Source organism: Bufo bufo, chromosome 2 (genome assembly GCF_905171765.1).
Source record: "Bufo bufo chromosome 2, aBufBuf1.1, whole genome shotgun sequence".
Lineage (NCBI taxonomy): Eukaryota > Metazoa > Chordata > Amphibia > Anura > Bufonidae > Bufo > Bufo bufo.
Window position 1 is genome coordinate 737,909,833 of NC_053390.1, and position 26,543 is coordinate 737,936,375.

At 41.8% G+C, this 26,543-nt stretch overlaps 1 protein-coding gene across 4 annotated transcripts in view; it reads right to left on the reverse strand.

Annotated features, from left to right (window-relative positions):
- The window catches only part of LIMCH1 (LIM and calponin homology domains 1), a 264,731-nt gene that overhangs the window by 180,315 nt on the left and 57,873 nt on the right, over nucleotides 1-26,543 (reverse strand). For all 4 annotated transcript variants that reach the window (XM_040418931.1, XM_040418932.1, XM_040418933.1 and 1 more), the window contains exon 2: nucleotides 1,576-1,646. In XM_040418931.1, the coding sequence (XP_040274865.1) occupies nucleotides 1,576-1,646 (71 nt within the window). The remainder of the gene's footprint in view (nucleotides 1-1,575; nucleotides 1,647-26,543) is intronic.

Below are 26,543 nucleotides of genomic sequence, written 5' to 3' on the forward strand. Positions count from 1 at the left end.
AAACGAGCCCATGAAAATCGTAATGGCCAGCCTGCAGTGGTTAGAAAGCAGGGCTAGGTCACGAATATAAAGTATAAACAGAGCGAGGACACGACAGTGGTAGCATAATAAGAAAATAACTAATACATAAGGACACTAGCAGTAAACATAGGAATGCATCAATTACCCATAACGTGTGGAAGCACCGGATATCTGGACAGAGCTGTACCTCGAAGCGCGTTTCGCCAGGAAAAGGCTTCGTCAGGAGGTCAGCAGTGACATGGCCACAATGAAAACACACGGTTGCAGATTCATTAATAAGCTTCTAGTAGTAATAACTGAGGAATGGAACACCAAAGTTATATGAAAAGATGCTCCAAAAAATGTTTGTGTACTGGGAGTTACTTAGACATCTCAGAAGAGGTTACAGCATTTATTTAAACCTCAGCACATCCTACTTCATATATTAGTGGCTCACACATGCACAGCAGCAAAAGTTTGGTAATTATAATTTTTTTAAATTATTATATTGGTGTTTATCTGTTTTTGCAAAAACTTAAAGTGCAGCGATATTAGTTTTGAAAACATAGATACATATTAGCAATGAGTAAAACGCTTTGTTTCACCAAACCATTTCACCAACAATGCCGAGACTTGTTTCTTTGCAGAAAAATTCTGCAACAATGACCTTCGTATGAAAAAAGTACAATATGTCATAGATACCTCCCAACCCGCCATATGTAAAGTGAGCTCCCTTATTATACAGGGGTGTGGATCCACTTTTCCAATTTATGGGAATGCAGTGGTTTTGGAGGATTCAGGGGGGGTTGCTGTTGTAAGGCTGAAATCTGAAATATTTTGCAACCCTGGACATCTCGTCCTACATGGACAACACCCTGATAAAGTGGTCCATGCATCAAAACCATGTAAATATACATCTAAGGCTGGGTTTACATCATGTTTTTTCCTTCTGTTTAATGTATGCATTAAACGGATGCCTCAGACTGATGAGCATACAGAGGCATCTGTTCACCATAGAGTATCACTGTAAAAAAAAAATTAAAAAATATACCATTTTACCATTGTAAAAAAAAGTATACGTTTTTTTTACCGAACTCTGCAGGAAGAACATGGCGTGTTGCATTTTTGTATCCTTTTTTCCCCCCAACGTATACATTAAATGGAGGCATAAAACGTGATGTGAATCCACCATAAACTTGACAATCACATCTATTGTTTCTTTAATTTATTTGGAATTTAACCTAATACTTCGAATCCACTGATTTTATGGTTCTCGATTCAGCTACTAGAGAGCGCCGCCATTGTTTTAGGTCTTGATTTGGCTCTTTACTATCGCTGAACTATATAAGGACACCACAGAATCATATACGAGGACAGGATTTGTAAAATTAATGGTCTCCTGGGAATTTCCTCTTGATTTTCATGCCTCTTTTATATAATATTGTGCAGGGATGTCGGCATCATTAGACATACAAACCACAGTCACAAAAGCTTTACATGTCTGGACTATGTCTGAACTGCAGCACAAAGCTCTTCTCTTAGGATATGAAAAGAGAAGAAAAAAGTTTGACTTACTCGCACAGAAGGATTCCATTCTCCAGTCCGGTACGGAAGTCTTTGTCGCCAAAACTTCTGCCCGTAACTTGCTGGAAAATTGAAACAAAAATATGGAATTATTCAAATATGCTAATATTTGATGGTAAAACAAGCAACCATTCATTCAATGTAAATGTACTGAAATCTCTAAAACGCAACAGCAATAGAAATTGAATGGGCACCATACAACAGAATAAGCCGTACCTATCAAATCTCCTGGAATGCCACGGAGCCTCCATTCCCTTTCATGGACTCTCAAGGGCATAGACCACATGAGTATTCAAAATAATTAACAATAGAATAGAGGATGCACACCAGTTAAACCTCATGCAGACGTCCGTGGAACACGGTCCGTGAGATACCGGGCTGGCATTGCAGGGTCGCACGGCGTCATTGGTTGCTATGACGCCATGCGCTCCTGCAATGCCAGTCCGGTATCTCACGGACGTCTGCATGAGGCATAAATAAAAATAAAAAAACCTGAAATTCATACACCCTATCATATGATCAAGCTCCCTTTAAATGCAGAGCTCTCACATATATAATGTTCATATAAAAAATTCTTATGTATAAAAAATCTTTTAAAAACACGGTTTCCTTGTCTTACAGTTCATCACTTTGGCGTGCAGTTAATATTTGGCGATTGCATCTCTTTTTGGTGTCAACTAAATTGCAAGGTTCTCTTAATTGGTAACAAACTCATAGAACGTCATAACAGTCTTCTCCAATGTTCCCTTGTGGTTGAGTGGCTTATTATATTGCTTGCCAGTCAACTGGTAGGTAATGCGCATATATTATATAATATATTTATAAAGTGCTTTCTTTGATCAGTTGTTATTTTCAGTAATGCTTCATAGATTTGTTACTCACGGAACCTAACACAATGAGCGCTCGTCTCCCACAGACAGACCTCCGTTACATGCCAGCTTGAATATGCAGCGTGTCCTCTCACGCTTCCCCGCGCATGCGTACTGGGATCGTCAAAACTACCAACTGCACGCCAAAGTGATGAATGTTAGATGCTTGGTTCAATATGGTCTGGCAGTGTAGGCCTCAGTGGGATGTGACTGGCAGATGCAAAGCACCAGCATATCAATTCCAGATATAATCTAGCTCTCAGAGAGCTGGACAGGCACTAAAGGGCTAAGCAACCCAATTGTGTCTTAAGAAAAGGGACAGATCTTCGCGGGAGCGGCAGGGCGTCATATGGTACGCCAGATTTACTATAAACTTACACCAGAAATTAGTGTAAATTATAGGTGAAATCTACACTGGCTCATAGCTGGTGTAGACTTCAGTTTCTAGAGCACAGACATACAGAATAGGCATCAAACTGATGAAGAGACCTGTGCCTCCCAATGTGCTTGGCAATGGACATATCAGGAGGTCAACAATGTTCTGCCAGTAATCATATCAATTGATTTCCTACAAACCTCTTCATAGAAAAATTACACCTTGGTTGTCTGTTAACGTTAGGTAATCTGATGGTGAGGGTACCTACAGCTGGCAGAGCTCTGGAACAAGCTGGCATTGTACAGGGGACTTAGTCTAGAGGGTTTTCAAGAACATGACAAATTTACTTAACAGTTTCCAATGATTACAGAAGTAGCAAAACGTAGGACATGTATTTCTATTCAAATGATCCTAGTTCTCTACCAATTTAACTAGGTCTACGAGCCAGTGCCAAAAGTTAGAGGACAGCATCAACAAGCTGTGGGACATGTTAAGTACTGCTACTTATTTTAAAAAAAACAGCAACCACCGACAACCAGGATCACGTAAGCCCGGCCTTGCTTCTCTATCATCCATCAACAACCAAGATCTTGTGATCCTGGCCTTTCTCCTCTATAGACATTGTCATAGTAAAGCAGTAGGACAGGAAAGTAGAGAAGATGAATGTTATGGGGGAGGCTCAGATCAAGTGAAAGGGGAGGTCAACCACAGTACAACATTCACCAGCATTGCCATGAAAAACGGTTCAGATGTCTAAAGGCAGAACTTCTGATTCTAGTCCAGAGGAACCAGGTAAGGCTGTGTGGACACTGCATTTGGTACCTACTGTTGGAGGTATACTATACATTCAGAATATTTCTTTTCTCAACATATACCTTTTGACAAAAGGTTCCCATGTATGTCAACACTATAGCCGACTTGGGCTACTTTCACAATAGCATTTTTACTGGATCTGGCAGGGCTCAGCAAAAACACTTACATTACTGACAATACAACCATCTGCATCCGTTATGAACGGATCCGGTTGTATTATCTTTAACATAGCCGAGACGGATCAGTCATGAACACCATTGAAAGTCAATAGGGGACGGATCCGTATTCTATTGTGTCAGAGTTAAACGGATCTGTCCCCATTGACTTGCATTGTTGGTCATGACAGTTCCATCTTGCCCCACATCCCATGATGGAAAGAAAACCGCAGCATGCTTTTTTGCAGCACTCCGTTCTGTTCAGTTATGTTTTGTCCCCATTGACAATGAATAGGGGCAAAACAGAAGCGTTTTTTTTCCCGTTATTAAGACCCCATGACAGATCTCAATACTGGAAAATAGAAACGCTAGTGTGAAAGTAGCCTTACTCAGTATATCACCTGGTATACTTGTTGCTGTGGTCCACTGTATGAGAAACTTAGGATCACATCATTACCATCTATTGTAGCGCAGTGTAGTGAGGACCTTCCCCACTCTAGACAGCTCTGCAAGTGGAGGCAACCAGTCCTGCTCACATTCTAGGACAGGTTGATGGCAGCCATTTTAAAACATTCCTGAAGAATCCCTTTAAGCTCCATAGTGTACATTAAATTTGAATATTTGATCATTGAATTTGATGCTAACATTCCCAATCTAACGACTCTTCCCTCCATCACGTAGAGTCCTATACTAAGTGCACTTCTTTTAACACGACTTGAAAGAACAAACATATGGTTACTTACTATTGTTTTTACACCTGCCATCTCCATCAACAGACTTTCATCCATTATTCAGTTCACTGATCGTACACTTTGCATGTACAGCACGTGGCTATTTCAGTAGCTGCCCTTAGATCTCGGGCAGGCACAGGACAAGTCACCTTTAAAGGGGCGTTATAGGTGTAAATATGCACTAATTTCTGAAAATAGGATAGCATGTGGTCGCTGACTGAATAGGGGAATGATAAATCATACTGTATGTTCATGATCCATACATCTTTCTGTAGATGTTTAGGCACCCATTGTCAAAATTACTGTTAATATGAACAGTTAAGCAAGTTAAAGAATAAATTATCTCCAAAAGGCATATAGTTAAAGATGACACATTCCCTTTGTATTTTAAGGAAAAAAACATGTTTTTTTATTTTCAAAACAAAATGGTCTGAAGTAAAAAAAAAAAAGTGTGGGCACCCTGCATGGTTACTACCTAGTAGCAGGTTTTACCATGGCCAGGGGTGCACCTAGCCTTTCTGATGCCTGAGGCGAAATCTGAAATGGCACCCCTAACCCCTTCCCTTAACCTAACCCCTTCCCTCCAGCCCTACTGTTAAAGATATACTTGGAGAACATTACATACAGCGCTACAAAACATACAGGGTAATACAGCGCCACATATTGTGCCCACTGTGCTTCCCAATACTATACTGCAGAAACAGATAATCCCCCTTCTGCTGCCCCCTCTTGCCCCTACCTGGTGTTGCCTGAAGCAAATCGCTTCACCTCATTGGTGGTGCACCCCTAAACATGGCTCTCACAGTCCCTTGATCTGACCATCATTGAAAATCTGTGGATAGACTTCAAAAGAGTAAGACTTTTGCAAGGAAGAATGAATAAAAATCCCTCAAACAAGAATTGAAAACTCTTGGCTGGACTACAAAAAGCATTTACAAGCTGTGATACTTGCCAAAGGGGGTACTACTAGGTACTAACCATGCAGGGTGCCCAAAGTTTTGCTTAAGGCCCTTTTCTTTTTTTGTCATTTTGAAAATGTAAAACATGAAAATAAAAAATAGTTTTTGCTTAAAATACAAACGGAATGTTTCATCTTTAACTTTATGCTTTTCGGAGATCATTTCTTCTTCAACTTGCTTAACTGTTCACATTCACAGTAACAGTGACCAGGCGTGCCCAAACATTTGCATTCCACTGTATGTATATTGTGATTGCCTGTTCATTTTAGACAATTGCTTATTGCACACAAGGGTCAGGGCTGTCTTTAATATTGATTGGACCCTGGGCAAGAGGGAGTACACAAGTGCCGCTGTCGCATTCATGGGCCCATACTTTATTAACTAAGTAGCAGGACATGTAGGGCATACATGAGGGATGTCCCTGCACTTACTATTATTTCTGGGCGCCGCTCCATTGCGCCGCTGTGGCCCCCGTTACATTCTCCCACGCTGTATGCTAAGTAACAGCATCGGAACACCAGGGAGGAGACATCAGCTTTTATCCCTGGGCGTTCCTTCTCCCTGGCTGTAGCGCTGTCCAATCGCATCGCAGAATGTCACAGCCAGGGAGAAGGTGAGTTTTTTTTCTCCCTGCGTTTTGGGCTGCGATTGGACAGCACTACAGCCAGGGAGAAGAAACGCCCACTGAGAAAAGCTGATGTCTCCTCCCTGGTGTTCCGATGCTGTTACTTAGCATACAGCGTGGGAGAATGTAACGGGGGCCACAGCGGCGCAACGGAGCGGCGCCTAGAAATAAAAGTAAGTGCAGGGACATCCCCTATGTTTGCCTTACATGTCCTGCTACTTAGTTAATAAAGTATGGACCCATGAAAGGTCCTCTAGTGGCCAGCAGGGCTCAAGAGGCAGCTGCCTTGGGCCCCCCAGGAGCAAGTGGGCCCGGGGCAGCTGCCCCTTTTGCCCGGCGTTAAAGACGGCCTTGACAAGGGTACTGTGAAAATGAGATGTTTTGCAGCTGGGTTGCTCAGTGAACAATTGTAATCTGTTGGGAAACTTGTTCAATTCCCCAACAGTGCCACTTGAGGTGAAATTAAGCATTTCAAAGCGCCCAGTACCAATGGGTTATCCATGTAATTCATGGTCATCCCAGGTCCTCCAGTATGGTAACAGCTCTCAGGTCCCAAAAAATGGATTCCCCTCTACTAACTGAGAATTCCCTAAAATAAAATTTGAAAATGAGTTTCCTAAACCAGACTAAACTGAAACAAACAACAAAAAAATATATGTAAAAAGTTCTAAAATGAATTTACCAGCAAAAGAAATGTCACGGTTCTCACAGATAAGAATATTATGCAAAATTAAGAAAAAAAAACACGTTAATTATGCAAACATGCATGTGCCGACTGTATAGATTATGACCTTCCCACCCAGAAAAACTCAATGACTGCTGCGGTTTTCATGAATCACTATTTAGAAGCACAATGGCCTTAAAGCAACAAGCCAGGCATGGATTCTGGGTGTTGTCTCACCACAGACTGCTCAGGGAGCCGCTAGACACATTTTTGGTTTGTGGCATTGAAACACAATGGTATGTAGAGAGAAGTCATGTTTTCAGTGGATTCGATACCAGTTTTAATAAACTCCTGACCTGATTTGGAAGTTCTGCAGCACTGAAAAACTTGTGATTATTACAGCAAGAATTTCTGGAACAAGTCGTGGTCCGAACATCCAAAACAAGATAAGTTGTGTTTGTTGATTGAAAACAGCAGAAATCCAGCAACTTAACAAAAATCCTGGCTGACGACGTATGAAATAAATAACATTTCTGAGGATGAAAACATCGTAAAAAGATATTTTTTTATAAAAATATATTTTAAACAACCACTAAACTAAAGGGTTCTATACGTTTTCTTTTATAAAACTCATCTGTCAATGCAATACATGTGCACTAAACATATAGGGGAGGTATATCAAACCCTGAATATCAGAATTTTGGCTTAAAAAAAGTTACAAAGTAGGACTTTTGTAACATTTTGGAGTTATTTGCCCAAAAATGAGACTTTTTGCATGTTTACTCCACTCACCAAAGTTTTGAAAAGTAAATGGGAAAGAGGCCATGCTTAGCTATGCTAACTAGTTTGTCTTGAGATTTATCGGAGATCAATCTCACTCGAGTAAAGGAGTGACGTAACGAAAACTGGAGTAGCATTTCTAGATAAAAGTGTTACATTTTAAGGAGTTTTCTGATTTCATAATGACATTTTTTAATCTGATCAGAATACCCTAAAGATTTCATATTTTTGCCCCATATACCTGTTTTTCATGTCCTTTCCCTTTTCTCAGAATCACTGAATCCTGGCAGGATGTTTACATGTAGAACTTCCTGTGTACATCAGCTTATTGCTGGGATTTCTAACTAAACCCAGCATGCTTTGCTCTGTTTCACAAGGCTATGTCTAGCTAACACAGAGAGGGAAGGTGTAGGGGGCATGGCTACTGCAGATAGAACAGTGTGGCAGGTGGGGCAACCCCTCTGAAACATTACAGAGCAAAGTATGCTGGGATTGGTCAGAAAACTCAATAGAAAGCTGATGAAAACAGGAAGTTCTGTATGTAAACATCCTGCCAGGATGAAATGATGCAAAGAAAATGGGTAGGGAAGTACAGACATGAAAATCAAGGTATTTTGGGCAAAAAAAATGCAGTGTTTGGCACACTATGGGCAGATAAAATAAAAAACCAGAGAACCCCTTTAATGATGCACCAAATTTAACAAACAATGTGCAGCATTTGATATATTTGGCACAAAGTATTCCAATGCAGACTCCAGCAAAACTGACTTCAAATATTTCCCTCCTGATAAATTTCCCCCATAGCATGGAAAATTTGGTCTCTGTGTTCAAAGAGACTTTTTACATGTCCATATATCCTACAATATGGATTTGCACAAGTACATATTGCTCCCTCATCCTCCAGCACTGCTTCTTATGCAAAATACACTGCCTGAGGATCGGGATGAATATAGTATGATCTGACAACAATCCAATATCCATGAACATGGCTAAAGAGTGATCTCTCCACCAATTTCGGGCAAGAAATAGACTGTTTAGATTTTTCCTATATCATTTCATTGCCTTACTAGGAGATATGTGGCATGCAATATGAAAACGCCCCCTTCCCCCATTAGCATGCCTGTTTTCCAGAGAGGAACATACATGGAAGTGTCAAAATTGAGACTTGCTGGCCAAAGAATTGTTAGGACATTAATTTGTATTCCTGGAAAAACACCTTTAATTAGGTCTAATGAAGGACAAAGACATTATATAGCTGTAGGTCTAAAGTAGGACAAAGACACTATATAGCTGTAGACCTGTCTTTATGATAGGCCATCGACATATGATCAGTAGAAAGATTGTAGGCTAGCGCACCGCAGGCACTTCAGTGTTTCTCTATCTGACATATGCATTGTACTGGATTACCAAAGATGTGTAAAATTGTTTGGCTCTTCTCATCATTATTGTGCTCTGTAAGCTTCTAGTGCCCATCATAATGGCTCCTACGAGCAAATATCAAAGCCCCCTCTTGCAGATGCAAGAGATCCAGGGATGACTGAAAGAACAGCAACTTGATAGATAAACACCAAAAACCTCCTTGTTCAGCTTGAGAATATGGTCACAAATTCCCAAAGCATTTTGTAAAACAAGCAATCCCACCAAATGTGGATTATTGTGGATTGTCACAATAAAGATATAGTTATGTTTATGGGCACCTATCCTACATGGCAATATGATAATTGATTTGGAATTGACAGACTCCCTTTACGTGCCTTCTCCCATGCCCTAATACATTTAGGTGACAGGTCCCTAGATGTATTCTCCAGACAGAGACACAAGATTGGTCAGAGCTGAAGCAGAAACCAAAATGCCATCGCTGCACTGTTAGGCATATTTCTCATTTAGGGGTACAACTGCTGGAAGACACAACCTACAAGAAACCACAAGAAGGGCTCTTGGACGTTCTTATTGCTCTGCAATGCTTTTTCACTTTTTAGTGGTAAAAGTACTTTACAAGTTATCATTTCAATGTCAATTCTACAATTGTTCTTTATTACATCTAGGGATCAGGTAAGAACACAGATTGACACAGTGCCACCATGTTCTGTTAAGCAGACGTTTCCAAGAGGTAAGCTCACAATATAAAGTTACACCGAATGCAGCAATCCGATTATGGTCAAAAGATGTGATGGATCTATTAAAGGATTAGGGAGACACCAATCCCTCTTAATATACAGATTAAGCCATAGAAAGCCTGGTGTGGATGTCTTTTTTTAGCGTTCCATTTGACTTCCCACCATTTAAACACTGTAAGGTTTCAGGCCGGGTGGAAAAACTGAAGGAGATTATTTTTTTTTTTTTTTTTTTTTTTTTTTAAACAAGGTTTCACATTGTAGTTCTGGACCACACTCAGGACCACAGCCTTATAGACATCCATTAAACCTAAAAAGACAAGACGGTTATCCCATGGAGATTAGGCTGAATGGGAGAAGCGAGAAGCAAGAAGCTAGCGTTCTGGAAGTCTGGAAAGTCTCTTAAAGGGAAACAGCTGGGCTAAGCTAACTGCTTTTTGATTTGCAGATTTTTGGAACGTTCTTATTCTCACAACTCTTCTGTAGTTTATAGGACAAAGGAGTGTGGACGTCCGGAACTGCACCTATATCATGAGCCTCCCACACAGGGTTCATGTCTCATTACCTCTGTGTAGAACAAGAACGTTCAATTAACTGTACATCATGCTGCAATCACGCTTACTACAGGCCAAGCTCTTTCAGTCTCAATCAGGTGTGCCTCATGGCTTGATGCATTTGTTTCAGATCTTAAAAAATTGTGATGCAAGTTTTGTGTTGTAATAATGAATGAGGAAAAGGTATTCTGCTGCTTTAAACATTTTATCATCATTCCCACCCACGAACACTAAACTATGAAAATACTAGACAGGGAGATCAATTTTCAGCTACAGTCATAGGGTGGGCTCAAAAATATCATTGTAAATAACCTATTATCTAGAAGGACAAAATCTGGGTCTCTAACACCACCTATTGGATAACTGTCCTATAAGTTACTATCTGGTCGGTTAAGGGGTTTTCTGGTACTTACAGTTGAAACCAGAAGTTTACATACACTATATAAAAAGACAAATATGCATGTTTTTCTCAATATCTGGCATAAAACTAGAATAAACCTTTCCTGTTTTTGGTCAATTAGGATTACCATAATTATTAAAGCCAGAATAATGAGAGAGAGAGAATATTTTACTTTCTGCAATGTCAAGTTTACGTACACTAAGATTACTATGCCCTTAAACAATTCTGGACTGCCCATATAATGATGTGTTTGGAAGCTTCTGTTAGGTTTGTTGGCAACATCTGAGTTAATTAGAGGCACCCTGTGGATGTATTTAAATGCACACCTGAAACACACTGCTTCTTTGTGTAGCATCATGGGAAAGTCTAAAGAAATCAGCCAAGATATCAGGAAGAGAATTGTGGACTTGCACAAGTCTGGCTCAACCTTGGGTGCAATTCCAAGATACCTGAAGGTGCCTCGTTCATCTGTACAAACAATTATACGCAAGTACAAACAAGATGGGAATGTCCAGCCATCATACTGCTCAGGAAGGAGAAGGGTTCTGGGTCCCAGAGATAAAAGTGCATTGGTCCGACATGTGCATATCAACCCAAGAACAAAAGCAAAAGACCTTGCGAAGATGATGGCGGAAGCTTGTAGGATTTTGTCAATATATTAACATTGGCTGAAAGGCCACTCTGCCAACAAGAAGCCATTACTCCAAAAAAAAAACATAAAAAAGCCAGATTAATGTTTGCAAATGCACACAGGAACAAAGACCTACATTTTTGGAAACATGTCCTGTGGTCTGACGAAACTAAAATTAAACTTTTTGGCCATAATGACCATCGTTAAGTTTGGAGGAAAAAGGGAGAAGCTTGGAAGCCTAAGAACAGCATCCCAACTGTGAAACACGGGGGTGGCACCATCATGTTGTGGGGTTGTTTTGCTGCAGGAGGGACTGATGCACTTCACTAAATAGATGGCATCAGGAGGAAAGAAGATAATGTGGAAATACTGAAGCAACATCTCAAGACATCAGCCAGGAAGTTAAAGCTTGGGCGGAAATGGGTCTTTCAAAAAGGACAATGACCCGAAGCATACTGCCAAACTGGTTACAAAGTGGCTTAAGGATAACAAAGTCAATGTTTTGGAGTGGCCATTACAAAGCCCTGATCTCAATCCTATTGAAAATTTATGGGCAAAGCTGAAAAGGCAGGTGCGAGCAAGGCTACTAACAAACATGGCTCAGTTACACCAGTTTTGTCAGGAGGAATAGGCCCAAATTCCGACCAACTATTGTGAGAAGCTTGTGGAAGGATATCCAAAACGTTTGACCGAAATATTAATGAAATGTATGTAAACGTTTGACTTTGCAGAAAGTAATAAAAATGCCTTAAAACATTCTCTCTCTCTCTCTCTCTCTCTCATTATTCTGGCATTTGGCAAATAATAATAATTATGGTAATCCTAATTGACCAAAAACAGGAAAAGTTCTGCTCTAGATACTCAGTTTTCCTTCCACACCCCAAAGACACACTGATAGGGAACTTAGATTGTGCGCCCCATTGGGGACAGGTTGATGCTAATGTCTGCAAAGTGCTGCAGAATATGTTGAGTATAATAAATAAATAAAATAATAAATATTGATAGCCTATCCTCAGGATAGGTTATCAATATTACATCAGTGCAGGTCCAACACCCCACCGATCACCTGATTAGTCAGCTGCTGGCGCCAGAAATTATAGAAGTAAAAGGATCTGTTCACTGTGGCTGTGCTAGGGTACTGCACCTCAGCTCCTATTCAAATGAATGGGAGGCGAGCTGCGGTAAGCCAGCGCCAAAAACTACACAGTGGACAGAAGCAGATGGCTGACCGAAAAAGCTGATCAATGGGAGAACTGAGTCTTGGACCCCCATGGGTCTGGTATTGATGACTAGGCCGTACAAGGTTCGGGTTATCTAACAATTCCTTTATGGATTTCGCTCCCATGGACAATAAGTTATGGTCCATGGTAGCGGAATCCATAACGGAATTCTTAGATAACCCGAACCCTGTATGCCGAACCTGAAAAAAAAGTTTGCTCATCCCTATTGATTACCTATCCTAAAAATAGGTAATCAGTATTGAAGTACCGGAAATCCCCTTTAAAACAGGCCTTCGGACAATGTCAAGGGATATAAGCAGAGATCAGAATATTTCCCAAAAGAAACCTACTGGTTTCACTGGGTGAGAGGCCTTGGATGTGGGTCTGGGGGAATTTTTTTCCATGTGGTGACTGCCTTCTGGATTATTTGCATTTTCTTTTTCCCAGGGAGCACTGCCTGGACTTTAAGACTCCTTCCCAACGAAGCAGTCTCCACCACTTGAAACTTAAATTCCCCTGATTTACATCAAAGGCATCTCACCCAGCCAAACCAATACCCTGCCCTGCACTGAACAGGGGCAAAAACCGAAAATAGTTGTCTACAGAGGAGTGTCTTTTTCTTTTGGAAATGATTCTGATCTTCGCTTAGATCCCAAGTCATTTTCTAATCACTTGTTTAAGGGGTCGGACATCGACTTATAGGGTAGCCATCTAATAGGTGGCACTAGAGAGCCAGCTTTTGTCCTCCTGAATAAATTCTTTGTTTATATTTCCTTTTTCCCAGGGAGCATTGCCTGGTCTAGAAGACTCCCTACTCCAACTTGACGGCCTCCACAAAGAGAAACTTAATTCCCCAAGACCCAAAAACCTCAGCATAATAAGAACCTATAAATTATGAGGACAAGAATCTTACTAAATGTGAACTGTGTTCTAGAATGGAACAATTTCTGGGGTCACCTCAGGACCTGTAATATGACAGGGTCAAGACAGAGTTCCAACGATTTTTGTCTTTCTTCAGATACAGTTTGTTATAGAACAACCTTTATTAACAGTCAGAATGATGTGATAAAATAACTATATACCTGGTATGTTTTCAAAAAAGAAAGCAAAAAAAATTGGTATCCATTAGACAAAAATGTATTAAACAATTAAACAAAAACTGTGCAGCCAAACTGTATAACAAACCCTCCGCTGCTCACTGTAATACACAGCACTGCATCCTCATCGAACAAAGAAGACACCTGGCACAGTGGAAATGAGAGCTTAGTAAGAATGTATGACATGGCAAACAAACGGACAATGTGCAGGACTGAATAACACAATCGGCAATCATTAAACAGAAGCAGCAAGCTATATCCAAGATCTAACCAGGCAGCTACTGTACATCCAAAATGCTTAAACAGGAAGCATCACAAGCTACTTTAGGTGACGTCCAAAAGCTCTGTGAGAATGTCATGGGTAAGAACAAAACAAGTCAAATAGTCACACAAAGTAAGAACTGTTGCTGACTGACTGCTATCAATCCGACAAATTCGGAACATATAAACCGCCAATAGTACACTATATCACATTTCATGCAAGCACACCTATCGAAACTCAGCGCTAGGGCTTAAAGACATAATATATCACTATGAATTTCTAATCTATAAATTTACATATACAGCCCCCTCTTAAAAAAAATGGTCTCCCTCCAGGGGCTCTACTGAAGAAGGTCATGGTATTCAAGTTGTTTTCTAAACCTGATGAAGGTGGGGTAGGTGGGTGTTACGAGAAAAACTTAGAAACAAAAATGTTAAAAGCTGTTCTGTCAGTAGTTATCACATTAGATCCCCATTTCTCCATTAAAATGGAACAGGTCATCAGAAAATTATCTCCTGTTTTTATGCTGAATTTTGAAAGATGTTATTTTTAATTGTCCATGTCAATATCTATATTAGGGGGGGGAATGTAATCCTGTAGCTGACCCAATATTAGGTGCCGCTTCCTGGTCTGTACAAAGAACTTTTCCTCATTACAATCAGACAGAATTACAAAAACAGATCACATCTATCTATCCATCGAGCAAGAAAACACAGGAACCACCACTCATAATAAGTGCTATTACAGCTTATCTACTCCCTCCTGACATCTGCACAGATCAAAGAGTATGTCTTGAAAATTCTCCCGTAGAAGTCAACGAGGTCTCCTCCAGATCATGGTGTCTATGGACCATGGGAGCTGCTGTAAAGCAGATCTCTAAATACTGATAAGAACAGCTCAGGCAAGATGGCCGCCCCCATAATCATGTTCAGAAAACAGAATAAATAAATAAATCTACAATCAGAAAATAACAACGGATTTGAAAAAAAGGATATGTGCTACTATCTGGTTTTAACTGGCAGAAAAACATATCGTTGACATGTTAGCTTTAAAACACATGTTCGGATCAGCTACACATACCTATTATTCACTGACGCATGCATTTTGAACTAAGGCTCTATTCACACGTCCGTGGTGTGCTGCGCACCCGCAAATTGCAGATCCGCAACACACCCGCCCGGCACCCCTATTGAAATGCCTATTCTTGTCCGCAAGCTGAGGACAAGAATAGGATATGTTCTATCTTTTGCGGAGCTGCGGACCTGAAGATCGGGGCCGCGCTCCGCAAATGTGGATGCTGACAGCACACTGTGTGCTGTCCGCATCCATTCCGTCCCCATAGAAAATGAATGGGTCCGTACCCGTTCCGCAAAATTGCGGAACGGATGCGGACCCATTTGCGGACGTGTGAATGGAGCCTAACAGCTCAGGTACCAACAAAATATGAACTACTTTGGTCTGTGATGCGGACCGCAAGTGTCCATTATAGTCTTTGGGTCAGTAAAAAAACACTGACAACAACATGGATAACATCCGTGTTTGGTCTGCTTTTAATAGATCACTGATAGGAGATCCCCTGGATCTCAGCTGAACTGTGCTCGTGGAAGACGGTGACACAAAGGGCAAAAAACGGATACATATGACTAAACACGGACATCTTCATAGATGAAACACAGACGGATTCTTCCATGGACGTCAAATGTGAACAAGACCTTAGGGTGAACAGAAACCTTTAGTGCCTTTTATCTTGGGCGGATTTTGATGACGTTCATATCATGCTCTACCTTTAAAATGTGGGTTTTTCCAGACACCTCAACTACACGTGAACATACAAAGACATGCAAGACATCCAGTCATTATAAATTTGTGTCCTGACTGCACGTCATTCCTTCCAGCGATAGCGTCCCCAATTTACTGCATCTCGCTGGAACGATCAGTCTGCGTAGTCATCAGACAGGCCCTGGCATACAGCACAACAGTCTTTTGAGATCAGTGAGAAAATTCCAAAAGAATGCCTGCTGCATAATTGAAACGATTACGTGTGAAATTCCACCGCCTTAACTCTTTGTATGGGATTGAGCGCGCCTGACACGGATCATTCCCCTCTGGCTGTCCTCTTCTGAGGGAAACAGCACAGCTGACATTCAGGCATACACTACTCATACTCCAAAAAAAGACAAAAAGCATGAACATAAGGCCGAATGCACACAGCCGTGGAACACGGACGTGAGCGGTCCGTGGTATCGAGGCCTGGCATCCTGCTGAAAGCAGGAGCGCACGGAGTCATTGGTTGCTATGACGCCGTGCGCTTCATGCCGCCGCTGCATTACAGTAATACACTCGTATGATCTATACGAGTGTATTACTGTAGTGCAGCGGCGGCATGAAGCGCACGGTGTCATAGCAACCAATGACGCCGTATGATCTATACGAGTGTATTACTGTAGTGCAGCGGTGGCATGAAGCGCACGGTGTCATAGCAACCAATGACGGTGTGCGCTCCTGCTGTCAGCGAGATGCCAGGCCGGGATACCACGGACCACTCACGTCCGTGTTCCACAGCCGTGTGCATTCGGCCTAAGAAACTGAACCATCACTTGGGTTCTTCCCCGACTAAAGGCCTCATGCACACAGCTGTTTGGGTCCGCATCAAAGCCGCCGTTTTTGCGGCTCGGATGCGGACCCATTCACTTCAATGGGGCCGCAAAAGATGCGGACAGCACTCCGTGTGCTGTCCGCATCCTTTGCTCCGTTCCGTAGCCCCGCAAAAAAAATAGAACATGTCCTATTCTCGCTTGTTCCGTTAATTGCAGAAGGCACACGGGCGGCTTCCGTTTTTTGCGGACCGCAAAAAACGGAACGGTCGTGTGCATGAGGCCTAAGAGTTTAAAACACATCTAAGACTCAATATAATGAAGAAGAACACTTGATACCTTCATGCCAGGGATAATAAACCTGCAGGGACTGCAGAACAAGAACCCTCAGCATGCCCTAACATCTCGTCAAAGCTCCACGACAGAAGGAGAATCATCTAATCCAAAAACACAGGAATATTATTGCATTCCTCACATACTAGAATATGTTATTCAAGCACAGATACAAAGCTGAGGTCTCCAGAGTACTTCAACAGCTAGAACAGGAGACGAAAACTCATGCAACTATACCTGACGTCATCAACAGTGGCTTAATTAGGCACAACTAGGCAAAACTCAGAGTAAAGTGCAAACTTACAAAAGCATCTTCTTATTGATTTAATTTTCAAGAGGGGAGGAGTTGTGAGTTTCACCATGTTATAGAGCAGATGGAGCCAAGCAGATTGATATATTTTTGTAGGAAAAGATTCAGGAAAACATTCAACAAGCTCAATTCAGGCTTAGGAGTCCAGTGGGTGGTCCTATCAGTGATTGACAGCTATAATACAAGGAAGAGACTGTTTTTCAGCGAAGCACCCCCCTCTGGACTCCTAAGCCCAGACTGAACAGAGGCCTGGCTGAATACATTGCAGTATAAGGTATACTGAATCTTTTCATGGAAGCACTCAGCAAAATAGAGCACTAGAGCTATGGGTTTATGATCTCTAAACTTTGACACAAGCCCCCTTCCTTCAAACTATCCCTGACCTGGTTCTCTCTCCTGGCCTACAATGGGCTCTACTGACAGGGGTTTGCACGCTCCATATTCAGTTTGAAGGCAGTGTCAGACTGTGGTTCTTCAGGCCCACCAGTGGAAATAATTTTTGGGGTCCAACCCCCATATCATTGATAAAATCTCAGAGGTTTCGAATTATAGAAATAGACCCTAGTGGCAAGTGATAGCTCCAAAGGGGATTTTTTCTCCTGGATCTGTGAGGCCCTCTATGGCTTCAGAGACTGAGCCCAATGGAGGATCCTCTGGGTGAAGGAGAGGGTGAAATGATGTGCACAATTTAGATTTTTTTTTTTTTTTTACAAAAGTTGCTCTGTCAGTAAGTATCACGCTAGTTCAGCCTGGGAAACACGGTCTGTCTGTAGCCTCATGTTCCCTAACCATCGCAGCACGCCTTCACCTGAATTGACTGTTGACTGATCGTAGGGCACAATGATGGTGTGAATACAGTACGATAGTCCAGCAAATCAAATAGAAACTGACTATCATAAATGACTATGATGCAGTCGGTTCAGGTCAGGGGAGCCACTGTTGGCCCGAGAGATGCAGCTGACACACAGACCGTATTTTCCAGGCCTATCACAGTCATGAGAGTAAGTCCTAATATACGTTTTACAAACATTAACATGAATTTTCAGCATTCCATAGAGCGGAGAGCAGACCCCTCTAGGGCCACTCATCTTAGAGCATGAACATGATTATGGGGGCGGCCATCTTGCCTGAGCTGTTCTTAACCGCCTCACGTCCGCCCATAGGATATAAACGTCCTATGGGTGGACGTCTATTTCTGACAGCACGTTTTAAAACGTCCTGTCAGAAATAGCAGCTGCACGCTAATCGTGCAGCTGCTGATCGGGTTGCCCGCTGTCAGTGACAGCAGGGCAACCCTAAGACAAGGCAGGGACAGTGCCCAGGTGTCCCTGCCTTCACGATCGCTGCAGACACAGCGCTCACCGAGCGCTGTGTCTGCAGAGAAGGAAGCGCTATGCGCTTCCTGTTCCGGCCCGGCGGTCATGTGACCGCCGTGACCGGAGTGTGCAGGAGCTGTGTGAGGTCTCTCAGAGACCTCGATCAGCCCTGCTGTGAGGCTGTACAGCGCTGGATTGCTGCTGTACAGCCTCTATAGGGGTGCATTTGTCCTGTAACTGGGGCTACTATGTCAGCCCCAGTTACAGGAGAAATCAACTGTGAAAAAAAAAAGAAAAAGTGAAGTAAATGTCCCCCAGAGGTCTTGTATGACCTTATGGGGGACGAAAAGTGTAAAAAAAAATAAAAAAAATAAAGGGTTGAAAAAATCAAATAAAATAAAGTTTCACATGTAAAAAAAAAAAAAGTTCCCAAGTTAGGAATAAAAACAAAAAAATTAAAAATAGAAAAAATAAAGTAAAATAGACATATTTAGTATTGCCGCGTCCGTAAAAACCAGCTCTATAAAAATATCACATGACCTAACCCCTCGGATGAACACCGTAAAAAATAAATAAAAAAAACTGTGTCAAAACAAGCAATTTTTGTCACCTTGCATCACAAAAGGTGCAACACCAAGTGATCAAAAACGCGTATGTCCCACAAAATGGTACCAATAAAACCGTCACCTCATCCCGCAAAAAATGAGCCCCTACATAAGAAAATCTCTCAAAAAATAAAAAAACTATAGCTCTTAGAACATGGAGACACTAAAACATCATTTTTTTGGTTTCAAAAATGCTATTATTGTGTTAAAGTGAAACAAATAAAAAGAAAGTATACATATTAGGTATTGCCGCGTCCGTAAAAACCAGCTCTATAAAAATATCACATGAGCTAACCCCTCGGGTGAACACCGTAAAAAAAAAAAAAAAAAAACTGTGTCAAAACAAGCAATTTTTGTCACCTTGCATCACAAAAGGTGCAACACCAAGTGATCAAAAACGCGTATGTCCCACAAAATGGTACCAATAAAACCGTCACCTCATCCCGCAAAAAATGAGCCCCTACATAAGAAAATCTCTCAAAAAATAAAAAAACTATAGCTCTCAGAACATGAACACATTAAAACATAATTTTTTGGTTTCAAAAATGCTATTATTGTGTAAAACTTTAATAAATGAGAAAAAGTATACATATTAGGTATCGCAACGTCCGTAACAATCTGCTCTATAAAAATGTCACTTGACTGAACCCCTAAGGTGAACGCTGTAAAAATAAATAAATAGAAACTGTGCTAAAACAACCAATTTTTTGGTCACCTTGCCCCATAAAGTGTTATATTGAATGATCAAAAAATCATATGTACCCAAAAATAGTACTAATAAAACTGGCACCTTATCCCCTAGTTTCCAAAATGGGGTCACTTCTTGGGAGTTTCTACTGTAAGGGTGCATCAGGGGGCTTCAAATGGGACATGGCATCTAAAAACCATGTGGAGTTCCTTTCCTTCTGCGCCCTGCCGTGTGCCCATACAGCAGTTTACGACCACATGTGGGGTGTTTCTGTAAACCGCAGAATCTGGGTAATAAATATTGAGTTTTGTTTGGCTGTTAACCATCGATGTGTTAGAGAAAAAAATTGATTAAAATAGAAAATCTGCCAAAAAAGTGAAATGTAAAAATTTGATCTCCATTTTCCTTTAATTCTTGTGGAACGCCTAAAGGGTTAACAAAGTTTGTAAAATCGGTTTTGAATACCTTGAGGGGTGTAGTTTCTACAATGGGGTCATTTATGGGGGTATCCACTATGTAGGCCCCACAAAGTGACTTCAGACCTGAACTGGTCCTTATAAAGTGGGTTTTGGCAATTTTCTTAAAAATTTGAAGAATTGCTTCTAAACTTCTAAGCCTTCTAACGTCCTAAAAAAATAAAATGACATTTCCAAAATGATGCTAACATAAAGTAGACATATGGGGAATGTTAAATAATAAATATTTTATGAGGTATCACTTTCTGTTTTAAAAGCAGAGAAATTGAAATTTAGAAAATTGCGATTTTTTTTAAATTTTTGGGTAAATTTGGGATTTTTTCATAAATAAAGGTGAAATATTTTGACTCAAATTTATGACTATCATGAAGTACAATGTGTCACGAGAAAACAATCTCTGAATGACTTGGATAAATAAAGGCGTTCCAAAGTTATTACCACATAAAGTGAGATATGTCCGTTTTGCAAAATTTGGCCTGGTCAGGAAGGGGGCAAAGGGCCCAGATGGGAAGTGGTTAACAGTATTTAGAGATATGCTTTACAGCAGCTACCATGGTCCATAGACACAATGATCTGGAGGAGACCTCATTGACTTCTACGGGATCATTTTCAAGACATACTCTGTGATCTGTGCAGAGGGATCTCGATGATGTAGGTATCACTTATTTCCTTATTTCATGACATTTTGAGCCGGTTTAATAACAACAACAAAAAAATAAAATAAATGGTCCGTACACCCTGGGTAAAAATTACAGTGTAAATTCCATTATGGCACACACAACAAGCCAATGTTTTTCCGTTTTAAATTAGGAGATTACAAATTTGACAAATGGTTCAATTAAGCCAGAAACACAAAAGCCTGAAAGAAGGGAAACTGTGCCCCAAAGCGGTTAAAGAGCCCAAAATGAATATGATAATTACAGGTATGGATTACATTTAGATGCCTCGGCAGTTAATACTGGCTTTACATGCCAAGTGTGCTCAGCGCGGCCGTTTAGCTCTGGAAGGGACCGGTTCCCAGGTTGTGGAACATTCAGTAACTGCGCAGGAAGAAAACTCCAGCACCAAGTCAGGACAACCTGTGTAATTAAAGGCTGAATGTCATCCAGAGGCCTGGGGGCTTCTAGACGATGGACCACTCCAATCAGAGAATAGACGCAGAACATTCTTTATACTACATCCTTAATCACAAGCTTAGAACAAAGCAGGCACAGGAACAATTTCCATAATGTGAGACGGAGCACAGTTTTTAAACCAACCCTAGAAATGAGCAGCCAAGCTACAAATTGGTGACGGCCCTGTGAGTTAATTTACCGTGAAATCAATGAGCCAAATGCATTCAGGAATGGAAACGAGTTCCGCTTACTTTTATGTAAGTCGTGAACATGGAACCCAAAAAGAAGAGCATGGGGTCAATACAGTATGTTCAGAGTTAGGCTGAGTTCGCACTTCAGTTATTTGGTCAGTTATTCCCATCAGTTATTGTGAACCAAAACAAGTAGTGAAGCCGACTCAGAGAGGAGGTATAATGGAAAGATCTGCTCCTGTTCTGTGTTTTTGACCCGCACCTGGTTTTGGCTCACAATAACTGATGGAAATAACTGAAGTGTGAACTTGGCCTTACAGAGACATAGGCAATGAATGTGCTGTCCTGTGAGGCACTGTACAGTCTCCACAAAGGTAAAAAAACATAATGATACCAATTAAATCACAGGCACACAGATATGAATTAAAGGGGTATTGGGGGCATATCGCTAGGGAATCTGGTAATCATGGATTAAAATTTGTCCAAACTTGACTATAAGCATCAATAAAGTTCCTTGTAAGAAATATAAACTCATGAGTACCATGGTAATATCTATGGTACCCTACCATGGGTACCATACTCCTAACGGAGTGCAGGTGTCAATGCCTTACCGGCAAGAACATCATGGACCTGTAATATGTGCACATTACAGTACTGCATATAGAAAAAATCCCTTATTCACTAATATGCGCCTAAAATCTGTCTAAAAAGTGGTGCAAATTGGCACAAATAGGGCTTTTCAATTTTTACCAGCTAACTCAAAAAAGGGGGGCTTACTTGCAAGGGGAAAAGATTTGTGGGAAGTGGGCAGGGCCTAAGATGTACCGCTTTGCGCCAAAATAGAATTTTACTCTAGAACTGTGGCTCCATCTCAAACTAAGCCAATCAATAGTTGGTATAGAGTTAGATAAACAAAAATGTCTGTTCCTGCACCACATTTATCATGTCTGCTGCTCCATAGCCTCGAGGATAACCTGCATTCTAATAATGATTCACAAAGCAGCACATAAAGATGTAGCAGAGCTGATAGGTTTACCCTTATTCCTCTGACAAAACACAAATCATGGTAACAAGGAGGACATTAAATAAAACTTTGTTTTCTGGTGGACACACATTTTTGAGTGAGTAGCATTTTGTGTGCAAAATTTGCAGCTTTTTTCCACTTGAAAAATAACACGCAGGAGGCAGAACAAAATTTTCCATCAGAAGAACGGAAAAATAACGATGATGTGAACTCTTCCTAACTGACACCCTTATATACACACTTCTATCTAAAGCCTGATTTACACGTCAGTGTTCCATGTACAGTATGTGTTCTCCACGGACAGCACACCTCCCCATTCATTTTTATTTGTGTATTCACACATCAGTGTTTTACCTCGTGGGTCTGTGGTTTTGGCATAGAAGCATGCTCTATTTTGTCCTTGTTCACGGATCCATCAGGCCCAGCTATTATAGTCTATGAGTCCGTGAAAACTACGGATGCAACACGGATGCTTTTAAATAATTTTTCAGCTGTTCAGCGTCAGTGAAACGCGGATGACACACGGACAACAAAAAAATGGACACACGGACCCAACATGGATCCATCACTGACCACCTTTTCATGGACACTGACTGTGTAAATAAGGACTTACACAAGGAAGGTTATCAATCACGGATAACACCTCCCTGTGTACAGCTATCAGTGACTGACAGCTATTTCCGTATACACACTTACACAGAGAATGCTATCAATTACGGATAACACCTCCCCCATGTACAACTATAAGTGACTGACAGCTATGTATACACACTTACAGAGGGAATGCTATCGATCACTGATAATACCTCCCTCATGTACAGCTATCAGAGACTGACAATTATCTATGTATACACAGTTACACAGAGAATACTATCAATCACTGATAACACCTCCCCTGTGTACAACTATCAGTAACTGACATCTCTGTACACACAGTTACACAGAGAATGCTATCAATCACTGATAACACCTACTCCATGTACAGCTATCAGTGCCTGACAGCTATCTCTGTATACACACTTACACAGGGAATGCTATCGATCACTGATACCACCTCCCCTGTGTACAGGTGAAGTCACAAATAAATGTGTAAAAATAAAAGTAATACAGAATCAAAACTATATATCAATCTGCTCAGCTTCTCTTTCTGTAGAACATGCTGCTGTCACGGCCTTTGGTTTGCGCTGTGACACTGTTGCTGTGAGAGCATGCGATGGCAGTGTCTTGGCCTTCTGGGTGATTGCCGTGACATGGTTGCCACGCATGCTGTTGCCGGTGGTAACATGTGGTTTAGTATGCTTGTGTGTGCAATTCCCCTTTAAGTTGTAGCCTTCCCTTGTCTGGTGTTGGAAGGGTTAACTCCCTTCCTAGTGTTTTGTGAATACTGGGGTTATGTGTGTGGGTGAGGCTGCTTGGGCTATTTGCTATTGCTGGATGCTTGAAGCCCAGTGTTCCTCCAGCCTTGGTGTATGCTGGTGGTTCTCTGTTCCATCTGTCCAGTGAGGGCCACCCTTGTGGTCATCAATGTTATTCCGGTGTCTCCTTCCCTTCCTGTCCCTTTGTGTATGGAGAGGGTTTTGATCAGGGTGTTGGTGTGTCTATTTTTGGTGTTACATGTCTGGTAGTGTTTGGTGTCCAGCATGTTTTTTAGACATTCCCCTGTTTCACATTTATTGCAGCTTTGGGTGTCCTGGGTCCCTGTGTGGTTCGTGGTGTGTGCTGTGTCCTTATGTTGGTGTGGACACCAGCACTTGTGCACGGGTTCCAGTCAGTGTGTCTGTGGCAGGTAAGTGAGTTACTGGTCTCGCTTACCTGCCATCTCTATAGCTGTATGTGTTCCCCTCTCTTTACAGCCTGGCCTCAGATAGAGACTCCTGTTCCTCCATGACTGGGATGAACAGGTCATCTCTCCCCTGCTCCTAAGTGAGGGATTACCAGGGCGACTTAGGGTCTTTAGGTATCCTGAGTATGAGTCGTCCTACCATCGGGGTCCGCTCATACAGTGACGAGTCAGGGAGAGGATTAGGGATGCGGTAGGAGGTGACCTGCTCCCTTATTACTCCTTTTGGCCAGGCTGATCCCCTTTACCCTCTGACACCGCAGGGTGGGGGGTTTCCCCCACTCCCCGCCGTGACAGCTGCCTGCATATTTCATTTTGTAGTGACAGGTTCTCTTTAAGAGGCCTGCACCTCTTAATAAATTTGGTGGTGCATCTTACTCAAGCAGTGTTCCAGAGTATTTTTGGGGGAATTATCCTACCTATGCAAACAAATTCTGCTGATACTACCTTGGAACGTAATTAATTCTGGGTGCACAGAAACGGTTGTGTCAGAGAACTCAGTGTTTTGAATGGACACGGTGCATGGAGGGAAGTTAAACACTTACTGTTGGATTACCCCACAGACTGCAGGGGTAGATTTTGTGCTTACCTTACTGTCAGGACTCATACACACAGCCATAGCCGTTTTTGTCGTCTGCAAATTGCGGATCCACAAAACACAGATACCGGCTGTGTGCGTTCTGCATTTTGCAGAACGTCAGGCCCATAATAGGACTGTTTTATCCTTGTCTGTAAAATGGACAAGATTAGGACATGCTCTATTTTTGTGGGTGTAAGGGAACGGGCATACAGGCACATGGTGTGCTGTCCGCAATCCCTTTAAAGTGAATGGGGAAAGAATGCGGATCGGATGTGGACAAAAAATACATTCATGTGCACGAGCCCTCAAGGGATACTTTTAACAGGTGGAAATTGTCCAAAAGTGGAAAACCCCTTTAATGACCTGTAAATTTCTAATTTACTATGAAATGGGAAGAGGATCCACAATAATAATGTGTGAAAAGGGAAAAAAAAATAAAAATTCTTGCTCTTATTCTTAAGCAATTGAAAAAAAGGAATGACAAGCTTCACGTAACCACACGAATTCCAACATTGTAGATCATTCTTCAAGACATTTGCGTAATATTTAACACCGCTCTTCGAAAGATCTCACTTATTAGATTTCTATTTATGCACCAGGCGGAGCAAACACTGGCATCCTCAGATATGTATCACTATTATATAATGGCTAACACATGTCTGACAAATATCCATACATGTCAGTCAGACTATAGCGCAATAGTGTATGGAAATGAATAGAGCCACACTGCAGGGCAACGTGCCGACATGAACTACCTCCACTGGAAACCGTGACACTTTAAAGGGTTTATCCAACCCCCATAATGCCCGGGCGCGTCATACAGGTTATACTTACCCCGCTCCCCGGAACCTGCGTCACTCCTGTCCTGATGCCCGCCGTTGTATCTCCTAGTGGCGCGGATCAAACATCCGGCGATGGGGGGTAGCCAATAGCAGGATGTGACGGGAAAGAGCCTCCCTAGCATTACCCGCGATGCGAGGGAGACTCGTCTCCGTCGCCTGCTATTGGCTGCCCCACCTGTCGTCGTCGGATGTTTTGATCCTCCCAATGGGGAGATGCAGCGGCGGCCGTGCGTGCATCAGGAGAGACACGGGGGCTGGGAAGCAGGGTAAGTATAACCTGTATGTGGTGCCCAGGCATTTAGGGGGTCATTATAGGGGTTAGATAACCCCTTTAAGGCTACTTTCACACTCTTGTTTGGTGCGGATCCGTCATGCATCTGCACAGACGGATCCGTTCAGATAATACAACGGTCTGCATCCGTTCAGAACGGATCCATTTGTATTATCTTTAACATAGCCAAGACGTATCCGTCTTGAACACCATTGAAAGTCAATGGAGGACGGATCCGTTTTCTATTGTGCCAGATTGTGTCAGTGAAAACGGATCCGTCCCCATTGACTTACATTTGGCTCAGTTTCGTCAGACGGACACCAAAACGGAATGGAGGCGGAACGGAGGCAATCTGATGCATTCTGAGGGGATCCTTGTCCATTCAGAATGCATTAGCGCAAAACTGATCCGTTTTGGACCGATTGTGAGAGCCCTGAACGGATCTCACAAACGGAAAGCCAAAACGCCAGTGTGAAAGTAGCCTAATTAATAGACATCACTGCAAACAAAGGTTTGATGAGTTG